We start from the raw sequence: 14981 nt of genomic DNA on the forward strand, positions 1-14981 counted from the left end.
TGGATGGTCAAAACCAAGGGTTGCCATCCATCACCACCTCACAGTCTCCAAGCTAAATCTCAGAACCCCCCCTGCCCTACATCTTGTCTCTAATTTACTCAGGTCCCAGGGAGATGTAAACAGATCATGGAGGTGCTCAAGTTCATAAGAAGTTCTAGAAGTTCTAGAAATATACTCTCAGATGGGCACCCTCTCCCCTGGGGTCTCCTCATCTAAACCCAATCCTTTTGCATCTAGAGGGGGCGCAATAAACTGAATGTTTGTATCCCTCCAAAGTTCCTATGTTGAAATTCTAACATCCCCAGTGATTCTGTTGGGAGACGGAGGCTTTGCGGGATGATTAGGTCACGAGGGTGGAGCACAATGAATGGAATTAGTACCCTTATAAAAGAGACCCCATCCAGGTTCCACCATGTGAGGACACAGGAGAAAGTGGCCATCCACAACCTAGAAGACAGACTACACCAGAATCTGACCACGCTGACCCCCTGGTCTTGGGACTTCCAGCCTTGAGAACTGTAGGACAATAAGTTTCTATGGTTTATTGTGGAAGTCAGTGTGGCGATTCCTCAGGGATCTAGAACTAGAAATACCATTTGACCCAGCCATCCCATTACTGGGTATATACCCAAAGGATTATAAATCATGCTGCCATAAAGACACATGCACACGTATGTTTATAGCAGCACTATTCACAATAGCAAAGACTTGGAACCAACCTAAATGTCCAACAACGATAGACTGGATTAAGAAAATGTGGCACATATACACCATGGAATACTATGCAGCCATCAAAAATGATGAGTTCATGTCCTTTGTAGGGACATGGATGAAGCTGGAAACCATCATTCTCAGCAAACTATCGCAAGGACAAAAAACCAAACACCGCATGTTCTCACTCATAGGTGGGAACTGAACAATGAGAACACATGGACACAGGAAGGGGAACATCACACACCGGGGCCTGTTGTGGGGTGGGGGGAGGGGGAAGGATAGCATTAGGAGATATACCTAATGCTAAATGACGAGTGAATAGGTGCAGCACACCAGCATGGCACATGTATACATATGTAACAAACCTGCACGTTGTGCACATGTACCCTAAAACTTAAAGTATAATAATAAAATTAAAAAAAAAAAAAGTTTCTATGGTTTGCAAGGCACTCAGGCTACAGCAGCCCAAACACACCAAGACAGGAGAGTTAGGGACATGAATGAACTTGACAATTTCAAGAAATTGTCATAAAGTTTTAACTTGTCCCAGTCTATTAAGAGAATGAGGCCAGGCGCAGTGGCTCACGCCTGTAATCCCAGCACTTTGGAAGGCCGAGGCAGGCAAATTACGAGGTCAAGAGATCAAGACCATCCTGACCTACATGGTGAAACCCCCCCTCTACTAAAAATACAAAAATTAGCTTGGTGTGCTGGCACACGCCTGTAGTCCCAGCTACTTGGGAGGCTGAGGCAGGAGAATCGCTTCAACCCGGGAGGCAGAGTTTGCGGTGAGCTGAGATCGCGCCACTGCACTCCAGCCTGGGCAATAAGAGTGAAACTCCATCTCAAAAAAAAAAAAAAATAATAATAATAAAATAATAAAATAAAATAAAGAGAATGGGGCCGGGCACAGTGGCTCACGCCTGTAATACCAGCACTTTGGGAGGCTGAGGCAGGTGGATCACAAGGTCAAGAGATCGAGACCATCTTCGCCAACATGGTGAAACCCCGTCTCTACCAAAAATACAAAAATTAGCTGGGTGTGGTGGTGTGCTCCTGTAGTCCCAGCTACTCAGGAGGCTGAGGCAGCAGAATCGCTTGAACCCGGGAGGCGGAGGTTGAAGTGAGCTGAGATCGTGCCACTGCACTCCAGCCTGGCAACAGAGTGAGACTTCATGTCAAATTAAAAAAAAAAAAAGAATGGATAAAAAAAATGCTCAAGTGGGAGTTAGGCACAACTTTGAGGAAAAGAACTGCTTGATGGAAGGAAAGAGACGGATATAGACCAAAGAGTGCTCACCTGCTTCCGAAGCTCAAGAAGTCATTAACTAATCCAACAAGATTTCATTATATTCTACTCAATTACCTCATTATGACATAGCCAAACACGATGTTATCATTATCTAATACAACTAAGCTTCATCATGTGAAACAGTACACATCTCTGTATACTATTTTACAAACCCTGAAGCGCATCAGAGAAAGATGTTTATATGAGGAACGGAACTGCGTGTACAAAATTATTATTTTAAAAGTCTCTGGGCACAGTGGCTCACACCTGTAATCCCAGCACTTTGGGAAGCCGAGGCAGGCAGATCGCTTGAACTCAGGTGTTTGAGACAAGTCCAAGCAACATGGTGAGGCCCCATCTCTACTAAAACTACAAAAAATTATCCAAGCCTGGTGGTGCACGCCTGTGGTCCCAGCTACTTGGGAGGCTGAGGTAGGAGGATCGCTTGAGCCCAGGAGGCAGAGGTTGTAGTGGGCTGAGATCACGCCATTGCACTCCAGCCTGGGTGACAGAGTGAGACCCTGTCTCAAAAATGTGAACGTTGGGAAGAGCCATGACATAGAAAAATTTCAAGTTTTGCATTCATGTTTTGCAAAAGCCAAAAAGGCTCAAACTTAAGTGAAGGACGGAGCAAGGAGCCATGTGCGCTGACATGGACCACGCATCTCCAGGGAGAACAGAAGGCCACATGGGCTGAACATGGGGTTTCCCCATCTGAGTCAAAGACTCCTGGGGATTCCTGCGTGAAATTCAGGAGGTTAGCATCAGCAAGGTTCGCATTTTCTTCTTTTGTAAATGAAGATGAGAAAACGCAGAGGTGTGGGCAGCAGCCGTGCATTTGCCCCAGCAGAAAGTGCCATGGAGATTTTTGGAGAGAGCTAACTCAAAGCCAAGTGCATGGCCATCGAGGCTCAGAACGCTAGCAGCTATTGAAACGCGTGAGGCCCAGGACCAGAGCAGCTATTTAAACGCATGAGTATATCACAGTTTTTACCGTATAGATGTAATGCATACAATGATGTGGAGAGTTCATTTTTTCCTTATACCTTTTATCTGCATGTCAACTTCATCGATTCGTAACATGATGACTTTTAGCCTGTCCAATGAGCATCAACAGATGTCCAGAGGTTCAAGACCTGGAAAGACTCTTTGCTGAGCCCTGGTCACCAGATCAGACTCATGCTCTTATGCTTGAGCCTTTTGGGCTATCGCAAAGGCATTCAAGGCCCAGAAAAGTGTCTGTCCTGGACAGAGCTCCTCAAAGATAAGGAAGAACTGAGACAAATTCATGTTGAAATCTCCAGCCCTAAGCATTGTTTATGATCCATGATCATCTTTCCATAATGACAACAAGGGAAAGAAGGACAGAGAATGGCGGAGAGGAAGAAGTCAATCAATAATGGGCATTGGTTTTGGAAAGTCTTTTTTTGAGACAGAGTCTCACTCTGTCACCCAGGCTGGAGTGCAGTGGCGCGATCTCGGTTCACTGCAACCTCCGGCTCCCTGGCTCAAGCGATGCTCCCGCCTCAGCCTCCCGAGCAGCTGGGATTACAGGCATACGCCACCATGCTGAGCTACTTGTTGTATTTTTAGTAGAGACGGGCTTTCACCATGTTAGCCAGGATGGTCTCGATCTCCTGACCTCGTGATCTGCCCGCCTCGGCTTCCTAAAGTGCTGGGATTACAGGTGTGAGCCACTGCGCCCGTCCTGGAAAGTGTTAAGTCAATACGATCCTGCATATCTCAAACCAGACCTACAGTATGATGTTTATAAAAGCAGACACCATAAAAGTTATTAAAAGCAAAGGGTGCCCAGGCCTAGTGGCTCACACTTGTAATCCTAGCACTTTGGGAGGCCAAGGTGGGAGGATCACATCAACCCAGGAGTTCAAGACCAGCCTGGACAACATAGCAAGACCCAGTATCTCCAAAACATTTTGTTTATTTTTTTGAGACTGAGTCTCGCTCTGTCACCCAGGCTGGAGTGCAGTGGCGTGATCTCAGCTCACTGCAACCTCCACCTCTCAGGTTCAAGCAATTCACCTGCCTCAGCCTCCCGAGTAGCTGGGACTACAGGCGCCCACCACCACGCAGGCACTCACCCCCAAGCCCAGCTAATTTTTGTGTTTTTAGGACAGTCAGGGCTTCACCATGTTGGCCAGGCTGGTCTTGAACTCTTAACCTCAAGTGATCTGCCCACCTTGACCTCCCAAAGTGCTAGGATTACAGGCATGAGCCACCACGCCCAGCCACCAAAATAACTTTTTTAAATGAGCCAAGGCCAGGCACAGTGGTTCATGACTGTAATCCCAGCGCTTTGGGAGGCGGAGGTGGGCAGATCACGTGAGGTCAGGAGTTCAAGACCAGCCTGGCCAACAAAGCAAAACCCCATCTCTACTAAAAATACAAAAATTAGCAGGGCATGGTGGTGGGCGCCTGTAATCCCAGCTACTCGGGAGGCTGAGGCAGGAGAGTCGCTTGAACCCGGGAGGCAGGGGATGCCGTGAGCCGAGGTGGTGTCGCTGCATTCCACCTGGGTGACAGAGCAAGACTCTGTCTCAAAAAAACAATAATAAATAAATAAATAAAATGAGCTTGGCATGGTGGTGCACGCCTGTCGTATCAGCGACTCGTGAGGCTGAGTCAGGAGGATTGCTGGAGCCCAGGAGTTTGAGGTTGCAGTGAGCTATGATTATGTCACTGCACTGCAGTCTGGGCTGACAGAGTAGGATCCTGTCTGAAAATAATTCATTAAATGCAGATAGTGTCAAGAGTGGGCATAATACACATTAAGGCTTTTATTTTTCCAAGCTCACCTCCACACATCATTTAAGCTAGCTGATTTAAACTTCCCCAGGTATGCAATAGACTCTCTCCCCTCCTCCCCCTCCTCCTCCCCTTCTCCGTCTCCACTGGCAGTAGTGGAATGGGTTAATTTGAACTGTCCTCATGTTCCCAGTTGAAGGGAGGCCTGAAGAGGTCACACCGGAAGAGGAGTCAGAGATCACGATAAGCTTTTAGAGAAATTTTCAAAAAGAAGAGCAGAAATCAAACCGTGAGTGTCTATAGGTCATGGTTGCAGAAGAAACAAGTATCTCGCAACATTGTTCACATTCTGTTAGGAGCTTGTGTTTGAACAAAATTCATAAATTGAAGTCCTAAAGCCCAGGGCCTCAGAATGTGACTGTGTTTGGAAATAAGGTCTTTAAAGTGGTGACTAAGGTAAAATGAGGTCACCAGAGTGGGCCCCGATCTAATTGAACTGGTGTCCTTATAAGGAGAGCATATGAGGACACGGACACACACAGAGGGATGACCCTGTGAGGACACAGAGAGAAACCAAGGAGAGAGGCCTCAGGAGGAACCAGCCCTGCCCACACCTGGATCTCAGACATCCAGCCTCCAGGACTGTGGGAAACTCAATGTCTGTTGTATATAAGCTGCCCATTCTATGGTAATTCTGTTATAGCGCCTGAAATGGACTAAGACATCTCAGGAGAAGAGGAGATGAAAACACACAGAGGGATGACCCTGTGAGGACACAGGGAGAAGATGGTGTCTACAAGCCAAGGAGAGAGGTGTCGGGAGGAACCAGCCCTACTCACATTGTGATATTGAACCTCCAGCCTCCGGAATTGTGAAAAATAAGTTTTGGCTTTTTAAGCAACCTCCAGTCTCCTTGAGATACTTTGTTATAACAGCCCTAGTAAAGTCATAAAGATATATGGTTATTTTTTTCCAGTAAACCATGTGAAAGAAACACAGGATCAATATTTAAGCAGAATATATATCTACTTCCAAAAGGGTACAACAATTTTCTGTGTTTTCTAGGTTGTGAATATCACCTTCATGAGCTTTCTGGATCTGACTGAATTTTCTATATGCAAATCAACATTTGCATACATGTCTGAATGAACACCTAAGTAGCTCACATTAGGTATAAGACACAACTAACTCTGCCAGGCGCAGTGGCTCACACCTGTAATCCTAGCACTTTGGGAGGCCAAGGCAGGCGGATGGCTTGAGCTCAGGAGTTCAAGACCAGCCTGGCCAGCATATGGAAACTCTGTCTCTACTAAAAATACAAAAATTATCCGGGCATGGTGGTGCATGTCTGTAAACCCAGCTACTCGGGAGGCTGAGGTAGGAGAATCACTTTAACCCAGGACGTGGAAGCTGCAGTGAGCCAAGATTGCACCACTGCAGTCCAGCACGGGTTGACGGACTGCGATCCTGTCTCAGAAGAAAAAAAAAAAAACCCAAAAAACAAAAAACACAAGTAACTGTAAAAGTCATCACCTATGATAACATGCATGCCAAGTCTCGCCAGATGCTTCGCTGTAGAATAGCCAATGCCATCTGTCCCTCCCGTCACTATAGCAACACGGTCAGGTTGTGGGGGGAAAACTGAAAAAGAAGAAGAGAAAATTATCAAACTAAGATTTCAAAGCAGAGCACATATTTGTAAGAATTAAGCCTCCAGAGAGGCAGGATGCCAAAGGGAGTTATGGTTCAATTATTTCTGGTTCTGTTCCTCTTGAATTCCCACAGGCTCAGGAGGCATGAATGTATTAAAGTGGATTCGCCCCCAGTAATGACAGTGCAGTGAAAAACCACCTGATAAATCCGCTGTCATCCCCTGTGAGTCCCTGGCAGGCTCTGCAATATGCCGTCAGTGTGACCGGCAGAAAGGTCTGCAGAATGGATACCCTTTACAGAGACGAGCAAGAATCCTGGAATAACCTCTGCTCTCAGGGCAGCACTGAGCAGGACATTTTTGTTCGTTTGCCTTGTAAAATGTAGACTTTATTATGATGTAGGTATGGTGGGGCCAACAGATCAGGAGACTGCCGTTAAGCAAGTGGTTTGTTACTCACAGGTCCCAAGAGGAGGGGCGTGTGACACCACTCAGGACCACACAGGGGCGCACCAAGTTTGGTCAGGTGGGAAGACAAAGGAGACCAGAGCTCTCACTGTGGTTTCCAAGGGAAGGAACAGGCGAGTAGGCTTACAGTTGGCTAGTGTGAATGATTTCAGCAGGCTCTGGGGCATAGGGGCTGTCCCTGACTCTCTGGTACCTGGCTTTGGGGTGGTTAGGGCAGGTGGAGAGTGACGTGGAATATGCAACCCCAATAAAGGAGATGGTTGGGGGGTGGATTCTGGATTGATGGGTTTGCATATGAAAGACAGGTTCATAGGTGGGCTCTTCACCACCTCTGGGGATTCGCTAGCTATGGGAGGGGCAGGGTCCCTAGGGTTCACAAGGCCACGAAAGTCATGCATCAGAACACAGAAAAGAAAAGACTTGGTTAATACAGTTTGCTTCATAGCTGCTGATATCACACGTGCAGATAGCATCTCACTTGAATTTCTGGTTAAGACAAGAGATCCATATTTTGAGGGAGATTTCTATTTCTTTTTCTTCCTTCCACTTGTCCTCCCTTCCTTCTCTCCATCTTTCCTTCCTTCCCTCCCTCTTTCCTTTCTTCCTCCTTCCTTCTCTTTTTCCTTTCTTCCTTCATTCCTTCCTTCCTTCATTCTTTCCTTCCCTCCCTCTTTCCTTCCCTCCCTCCCTCTTTCCTTCCTTCCCTCCCTCTTTCCTTCCCTCCCTCCCTCTTTCCTTCCCTCCCTCCCTCTTTCCTTCCCTCCCTCCCTCTTTCCTTCCTTCCCTCCCTCTTTCCTTCCCTCCCTCCCTCTTTCCTTCCCTCCCTCCCTCTTTCCTTCCTTCCCTCCCTCTTTCCTTCCCTCCCTCCTTCCTTCCTTCCCTCCCTCTTTCCTTCCCTCCCTCCCTCTTTCCTTCCCTCCCTCCCTCTTTCCTTCCTTCCCTCCCTCTTTCCTTCCCTCCCTCCCTCTTTCCTTCCCTCCCTCCCTCTTTCCTTCCTTCCCTCCCTCTTTCCTTCCCTCCCTCCTTCCTTCCTTCCCTCCCTCTTTCCTTCCCTCCCTCCCTCTTTCCTTCCCTCCCTCCCTTTCCTTCCTTCCCTCCCTCTTTCCTTCCCTCCCTCCTTCCTTCCTTCCCTCCCTCTTTCCTTCCTTCCCTCCCTCTTTCCTTCCCTCCCTCTTTCCTTCCCTCCCTCCCTCTTTCCTTCCTTCCCTCCCTCTTTCCTTCCCTCCCTCCTTCCTTCCTTCCCTCCCTCTTTACTTCCCTCCCTCTTTCCTTCCTTCCCTCCCTCTTTCCTTCCCTCCCTCTTTCCTTCCCTCCCTCCCTCTTTCCTTCCTTCCCTCCCTTTCCTTCCTTCCCTCCCTCTTTCTTTCCCTCCCTCCCTCTTTCCTTCCCTCCCTCCCTCTTTCCTTCCCTCCCTCCCTCCCTCTTTCCTTTCTTCATTCCTTCCTTCCCTCCCTCTTTCCTTCCTTCCCTCCCTCTTTCCTTTCTTCATTCCTTCCTTCCCTCCCTCTTTCCTTCCCTCCCTCCCTCTTTCCTTTCTTCATTCCTTCCCTCCCTCCCTCTTTCCTTCCCTCCCTCCCTCTTTCCTTCCTTCCCTCCCTCTTTCCTTCCTTCCCTCCCTCCTTCCTTCCCTCCCTCTTTCCTTCCCTCCCTCTTTCCTTCCCTCCCTCCCTCTTTCCTTCCTTCCCTCCCTTTCCTTCCTTCCCTCCCTCTTTCTTTCCCTCCCTCCCTCTTTCCTTCCCTCCCTCCCTCTTTCCTTCCCTCCCTCCCTCCCTCTTTCCTTTCTTCATTCCTTCCTTCCCTCCCTCTTTCCTTCCTTCCCTCCCTCTTTCCTTTCTTCATTCCTTCCTTCCCTCCCTCTTTCCTTCCCTCCCTCCCTCTTTCCTTTCTTCATTCCTTCCCTCCCTCCCTCTTTCCTTCCCTCCCTCCCTCTTTCCTTCCTTCCCTCCCTCTTTCCTTCCTTCCCTCCCTCCTTCCTTCCCTCCCTCCCTCTTTCCTTCCCTCCCTCCCTCTTTCCTTCCTTTCCTCCCTCTTTCCTTCCTTCCCTCCCTCTTTCCTTTCTTCATTCCTTCCTTCCCTCCCTCTTTCCTTCCCTCCCTCCCTCTTTCCTTCCTTCCCTCCCTCTTTCCTTCCCTCCCTCTTTCCTTCCCTCCCTCCCTCTTTCCTTCCTTCCCTCCCTCTTTCCTTTCTTCATTCCTTCCTTCCCTCCCTCCTTCCTTCCCTCCCTCCCTCTTTCCTTCCCTCCCTCCCTCTTTCCTTCCTTTCCTCCCTCTTTCCTTCCTTCCCTCCCTCTTTCCTTTCTTCATTCCTTCCTTCCCTCCTTTTCCTCCCTTCCTCCTTCCTTCCTTCTTCCCTTCCTTCCTTCCCTCCTTCTTTCCTTCTTTCCTTTCCTCTTTCCCTCCTTTCTTCTTTACTTCCTTGTCTCACTCCTTCTTTCTTCTTTTCCTTTTTCCTTCCCTCCCTTTCCTTCCTTTCTCCTTCCATCCTTTCCTCTTCACTTCTTTCTCTCACTTTTTCCTTCCTTCCTTCCCTTCCCTTCCTTTCCCCTTTACTTCCTTCTCTCACTCTTTCCTTCCTTCTTTCCCTCTTTCCTTCCCTCCCTCTTTCCTTTCTTTCCTCCCTCTTTCCTTCCTTTCTTCCTCCTTCCTTCTGTCCATCTTCTAACCCTTCCCTCCTTCTTTTATAAAATATGTGTAGAGCCCACACTCTGTGCCCAGCATACAGGGAAATGAATTAGACAAAGATAAACATGTTGTCTGCCTCAAGGACATTTGGTTCCCCTGGGTAAGATACCAACCACTCTAAATACACAGATGTGTCTGGCAATAATCCAGAACTTTCCAGATCTCACATCTTCCAGTTATGAATGAACTTCAAAGGAAGAAGAGGAAAGGAAGAAGCAGTGATTCTGGATGGAGGGTTAGAGAACAATCTTCCAAGGAGGGGCTCCTGAGCTGATGTTGTGATGGTGAGAGCAAAAGTCAAGCAGGCCTGGGATATTCCAGGAAGAGGAAGGCAGCTGGGTGGCTGGCTGGAGCCAAGCACATGGAAAGAGGGAAGAGAGGAGGGAAGAAGGAGTAGGGGCACCCCAGAGTTCGTGACCTTCTCTCTGGCAGACAGGGTGTCTTCACAGGGCTCTGAGACAATCTGTAATATGTTTTACAGGAAGGAATAGATTCATGGAGAATCCACTCGAGCTGGAGGAAGACAAGGCTATCAAGGGTCTCCTGAAGCAGCCGCAGGGACTGACGGGGGAGCTCCGCCACAGTTCAGCACAGGTGGTATGAGAGGTGCTGGATTCAGAATATGTCTCACAGGTACCGGCCACAGGGGTGCTGGTGGGAGTCAGACTTCTCGCATTCAAAATAAAAAGAAATCACAAGACAAGGACAGAGAGGGGGACATGATGAGGCAAGAATGACTCCTTGTACTGGGGGCTGAGAAAATTCAAGAAGGGAATTTCCATGAATTCCCTTGAGAAAGAAAGACTGAGGGAAAAGTGGATTTTGCAGGCAGGTAGTCAGGAAAGTCCCTTTCTGTGAATTATTATAGGCACATATGATCTTTTTGAAGTTAGGAGATTATTTTGTTCAACATATTTGGAATGTTCTTTATTAAAATATAAAGCCTAAGTGTCCACCAACAGACAATTTGATTTTTTAAAATATGGCACATATATACCATGGAATACTACACAGCCATCAAAAGGAATGATGTTGTGCCTTTTGCAGCAACACAAAGGGAACTGGAGGCCATTATCCTAAGTGAAATGGCTCAGAAACAGAAAGTCAAGTACCACATGTTATCCCTTATAAGCGGGAATTAAATAATGTGTACACGTCGACATAGAGCATAAAAAAATAGACATCGAGGACTCAGAAGTCTCACAGGGTGGGATGGGATGAGGGATGGGAAATTACCTATTGGCTACCATGTACGTTATTTGAGTGATGGCCTCACTAACAGCTCAAACATTACCACTATGCAATATATTCATGTAACACAAGTGTACTCATACCCACAAAATCTATAAAAATACAAAGGTAATTTAAATAGAAATAGGATTATAAATCATTCCACTATAAAGACACACACACGTATGTTTATTGCAGCACTGTTCACAATAGTAAAGACTTGGAACCAACCCAAATGCCCATCAATGATAGACTGAATAAAGAAAATGTGGCACATGGACACCATGGAATACTATGCAGCCAGAAAAAAAGGATGACTTCATGTCCTTTGCAGGGACATGGATGAAGCTGGAAACCATCCTTCTCAGCGAAATAACACAAGAACAGAAAACCAAACACCGCATGTTCTCACTCACAAGTGGGAGTTGAACAATGAGAACACATGGACACAGGGAAGGGAACATCACACACCAGGGCCTGTCAGGAGGTGAGGGACTAGGGGAGGGGTAGCATTAGGACAAACACCTAATGTAGATGACAGGTTGATGGGTGCAGCAAACCACCATGGCACGTGTATACCTACGTAACAAACCTGCACATTCTGTACATGTACCCCAGAACTTAAAGTATAATAAAATAAAATAAAACAATAAAGCCTATGCTGCTTTTCCATTTCACCTTTCCAAGTATAAAATGTTGTGTCTCCTCTCCCCACAAAATAATTCCTATGTTGAAAATATACAATCGCCAGGGTGATGGTATCAGGAGGTGGGGCCTGTGGAGGAGGCTTCAACATATAATCTGTTATTTGTCAGCCCGTACATTTCGTTGTCAGTATTGTGCGAACAATCCTCTTGCTGTGTAAGACTTTCATTTTTCTTTTTCTTAATACACGCATGAATCGATGAAAAGGTATGTTCACTTAGAAAATTGCAGAATAAGTTTTCCATATGCTTACGTTTTCTGGTGTATCCCTCGTAACCCGAAGATAGAACCTGTACAATGACATTCCCATGTTCCTGACCCAAGCTGAGGGACTTGCAAATACTATATGTAGTATCAGTAGATGTATTGATGTTCTTAATTTACTAAGTTTATTTTAAAAATAGGAATGTAGTATTAAATTGTAATTACAGACACACAGTATGCATATATACTGTGTGTGTATACATGTGTATCTGTGTGTGGGTGTGTCTGTGTGTGTACATACATATTTCTCAGCCCCAATGCCAACTTCCTAGTCAATAAAGAAATCTCTAAAATCTTCCAGCTAAACTTGGAAAAGCAGCAAGTATCCATCCTGTTCTCTGTGATGCTTTTTTTTTTTTGAGCTGGGGTCTCACTACATTGCCCAGGCTGCAGTGCAGTGGTGCAATCATGGCTCGCTGCAGCCTCGACCTCCTGGACTCAAATGATCCTCCTGCCTCAGCCTCCCAAGTAGCTGGGACTACAGGTGTGAGCCACCACACTTGGCTAATTTTTTTTACTATTTTTTTTTGTAAAGATGGGGTCTTGCTGTGTTGCCCAGACCGGTCTTGATCTCTGGGGCTCAAGTCATCCTCCCACTCCGGCCTCCCAAAGAGCTGGATTCCAGGAGTGCACCCTGTCATTTAACATGCTATTGGAGATCTTATCCAACATGGTCAGACAAATAATTACAACAGACACAAGAACTGCAGAGGGAGAGTCAAAATATACTTTGCAGATGATATGACGGTATGCCAGGAAAAAACTAACAAAATCAACATTAAATAAATCCAAGAAGAGAATTCAGGAAGGTAGTCAGATAGAAAACTCAGAAGCAAATATCAATAGCTTCCATAAATACACAAACAATTGGCAGGTTAAAAAGGTAGGGGAAGAGACAGTCCTGCTTATAATATAGAAACAACAGCAACACTGAAATGAGACTTGGTCATCGAGAGTGTGCAAAACCTATATCAGGAAACCCAAAGACATAAAAGTAGAGTTGAGGCCATGGAAAGATGCCCTCAGGTCTCGGTATGGATGCCATGCCACATGGTTTTGGAGGTGCCCGTGGGGTCTTCCCTGAAAACGCACAGTGAGCCGTGATTGTGCCACTGCACCGCAGCCTGGGCAAGGTAGCGAGACCCCAGCTCAAAAAAAAAAAAAGCATCACAGATTGCAGAATGGACCCTTGCTGCATTTGTAACTTTAGCTAGAAGAGTTTAGTGTTGTCCTTATGGACCAGGAAGCTGGCATTGGGGCTGAGAAGTATGTATGTACCCACACAGACACCCCCGCACACAACAGGTTGCAACAATCGCCTGACGCCAGCCACCCGGTGCCTCTGCAGATGGGGAACATGTTTCGCAAGATCGGGCTTCCTCAGGATTTTGGGTTTTCAGAGCCAATGACTCGGCATGAGCAGAGAACTGGCTGGACGCTCCTTCTACCCAATTCCTCGCCGTCTCTTTCTTCACAGGTGTGAGGCACCTACACCGTCACCGGAAAGCCTTCCTCCACTCTTCTGCCAGCGCCTGTTTGACCCTTCCCACACAATTCCCCTAGTAAATCTCTGGCCCATCACGGGTCAGGCACAGTGGCTCATGCCTGTAATCCCAGCACTTTGGAAAGCCAAGGCAGGCAGATCACTTGAGCCCAGGAGTTCAAGACCAGCCTGGGCAACATAGTGAAGCCCCATTGCTACAAACAAAAAAAAAAGGTGCAAAAAAATTAGCCAGGCATGGTGGCACACGGCTGTCATCCCAGCTACCTGGGAGGCTGAGTTCAGAGGATCATGCAAGCCTGGGAGGTTGAGGCTGTAGTGAGCTCTGGTCATACCACTGCACTCCAGCCTGGGTGACAGAGCAAGACTGTCTCAAAACAAAACAAAAAAAAAGACGGCCGGGCACGGTGGCTCATGCCTGTAATCCCAGCACTTTGGGAGGCCGAGGCGGGTGGATCACGAGGTCAGGAGATCAACACCATCCTGGCTAACACGGTGAAACCCGGTCTCTACTAAAAATACAAAAAATTAGCCTGGCATGGTGGCGGGCGCCTGTAGTCCCAGCTACTTGGAAGGCTGAGGCAGGAGAATGGCGTGAACCTGGGAGGTAGAGCTTGCAGTGAGCCGAGATTGTGCCACTGCACTCCAGCCTGGGCGACAGAACTAGACTCCATCTCACAAAAAAAAAAAAGACCAAAAAAAACCCAAACTTTGTCCAATCCAGAGTTGACAGACACCTAAGTTTGATTCCATGTGTTTGCTTTTATGAACAGTGCTGCGACGAACACACAGTACGTGTGTCTTTTTGGTAGAATGACTTACTTTCCCTTGGGTAGATACCCAGTAATGGGATTGCTGGCTCAAATGTTAATTCAATTCTTAGGAAGACATGGTGCATCTATACCATGGAATACTATGCACCCATTAAAAAGAATGAAATCATGTCCTTTGCAGCAATATAGATGCAAGAGGAGGCCATTTGCCTATGTAAATTAACACAGAACCAGGAAACTAAATATCAGACGTTCTCACTTCTTACTGGGAGGTAAACATCAAGTACAGATGGACATAAAGATGGGAACAATAAACACTGAGCAATTCAATGGGGCAAGGAAGGGATGGGGCAAGGGTTGGAAAACTATTGAGTGCTATGCTGACTACCTGGGTGACGGGATCCTTGTGCTCCAAACCTCAACATCACACAATATACCCAGGCAACAAACCTGCACATGTACCCCCGAATCTAAAATAGAAGTTGAGGCCAGATGCGGTGGCTCACACCTGTCATCCCAGCACTTTGGGAGGCCAAGACGGGTGGATCACGAGCTCAGGAGTTCAAGACCAGCCTGGCCTACATGGTGAAACCGCATCTCTACTAAAAATACAAAATTTAGCTGGGCGTGGTGGTGCGTGCACCTGTAATTCCAGCGACTCGGGAGGCTGAGGCAGGAGGATCGCTTGAACCCGGGAGGTGGAGCTTGCAGTAAGCTGAGATCACGCCAGTGCACTCCAGCCTGGGTGACAGAGCCAGACTCCGTCTCAAAAAAAAATTTTTTTTTAATTTAAAAAATAAAATAGAAGTTGGAGGGGGAAAAAAAATCTAAACTGATACAATCCTAAAGGTGTCAGAATGACCCAAGTCGATATGCAAATTTGATGTGATCCAATAAAGATAGTTCACAGAATTTCTTTTAGGCAAACTGCACGAAT

General features: G+C 47.0%; 1 protein-coding gene across 6 annotated transcripts in view; it reads right to left on the minus strand.

The window, feature by feature from the left end:
* DHRSX (dehydrogenase/reductase X-linked) overlaps nt 1-14981 on the minus strand; it is a 342796-nt gene that overhangs the window by 250459 nt on the left and 77356 nt on the right. For 4 of the 6 annotated variants that reach the window (XM_063804755.1, XM_054676437.2, XM_063804756.1 and 1 more), the window contains exon 2: nt 6305-6412. The exons of the other annotated variants lie outside the window; for them this stretch is intronic. In XM_063804755.1, the coding sequence (XP_063660825.1) occupies nt 6305-6412 (108 nt within the window). The remainder of the gene's footprint in view (nt 1-6304; nt 6413-14981) is intronic. 6 annotated transcript variants of the gene reach the window in all.

Source organism: Pan troglodytes, chromosome X, assembly GCF_028858775.2.
Source record: "Pan troglodytes isolate AG18354 chromosome X, NHGRI_mPanTro3-v2.0_pri, whole genome shotgun sequence".
Taxonomy (NCBI): domain Eukaryota; kingdom Metazoa; phylum Chordata; class Mammalia; order Primates; family Hominidae; genus Pan; species Pan troglodytes.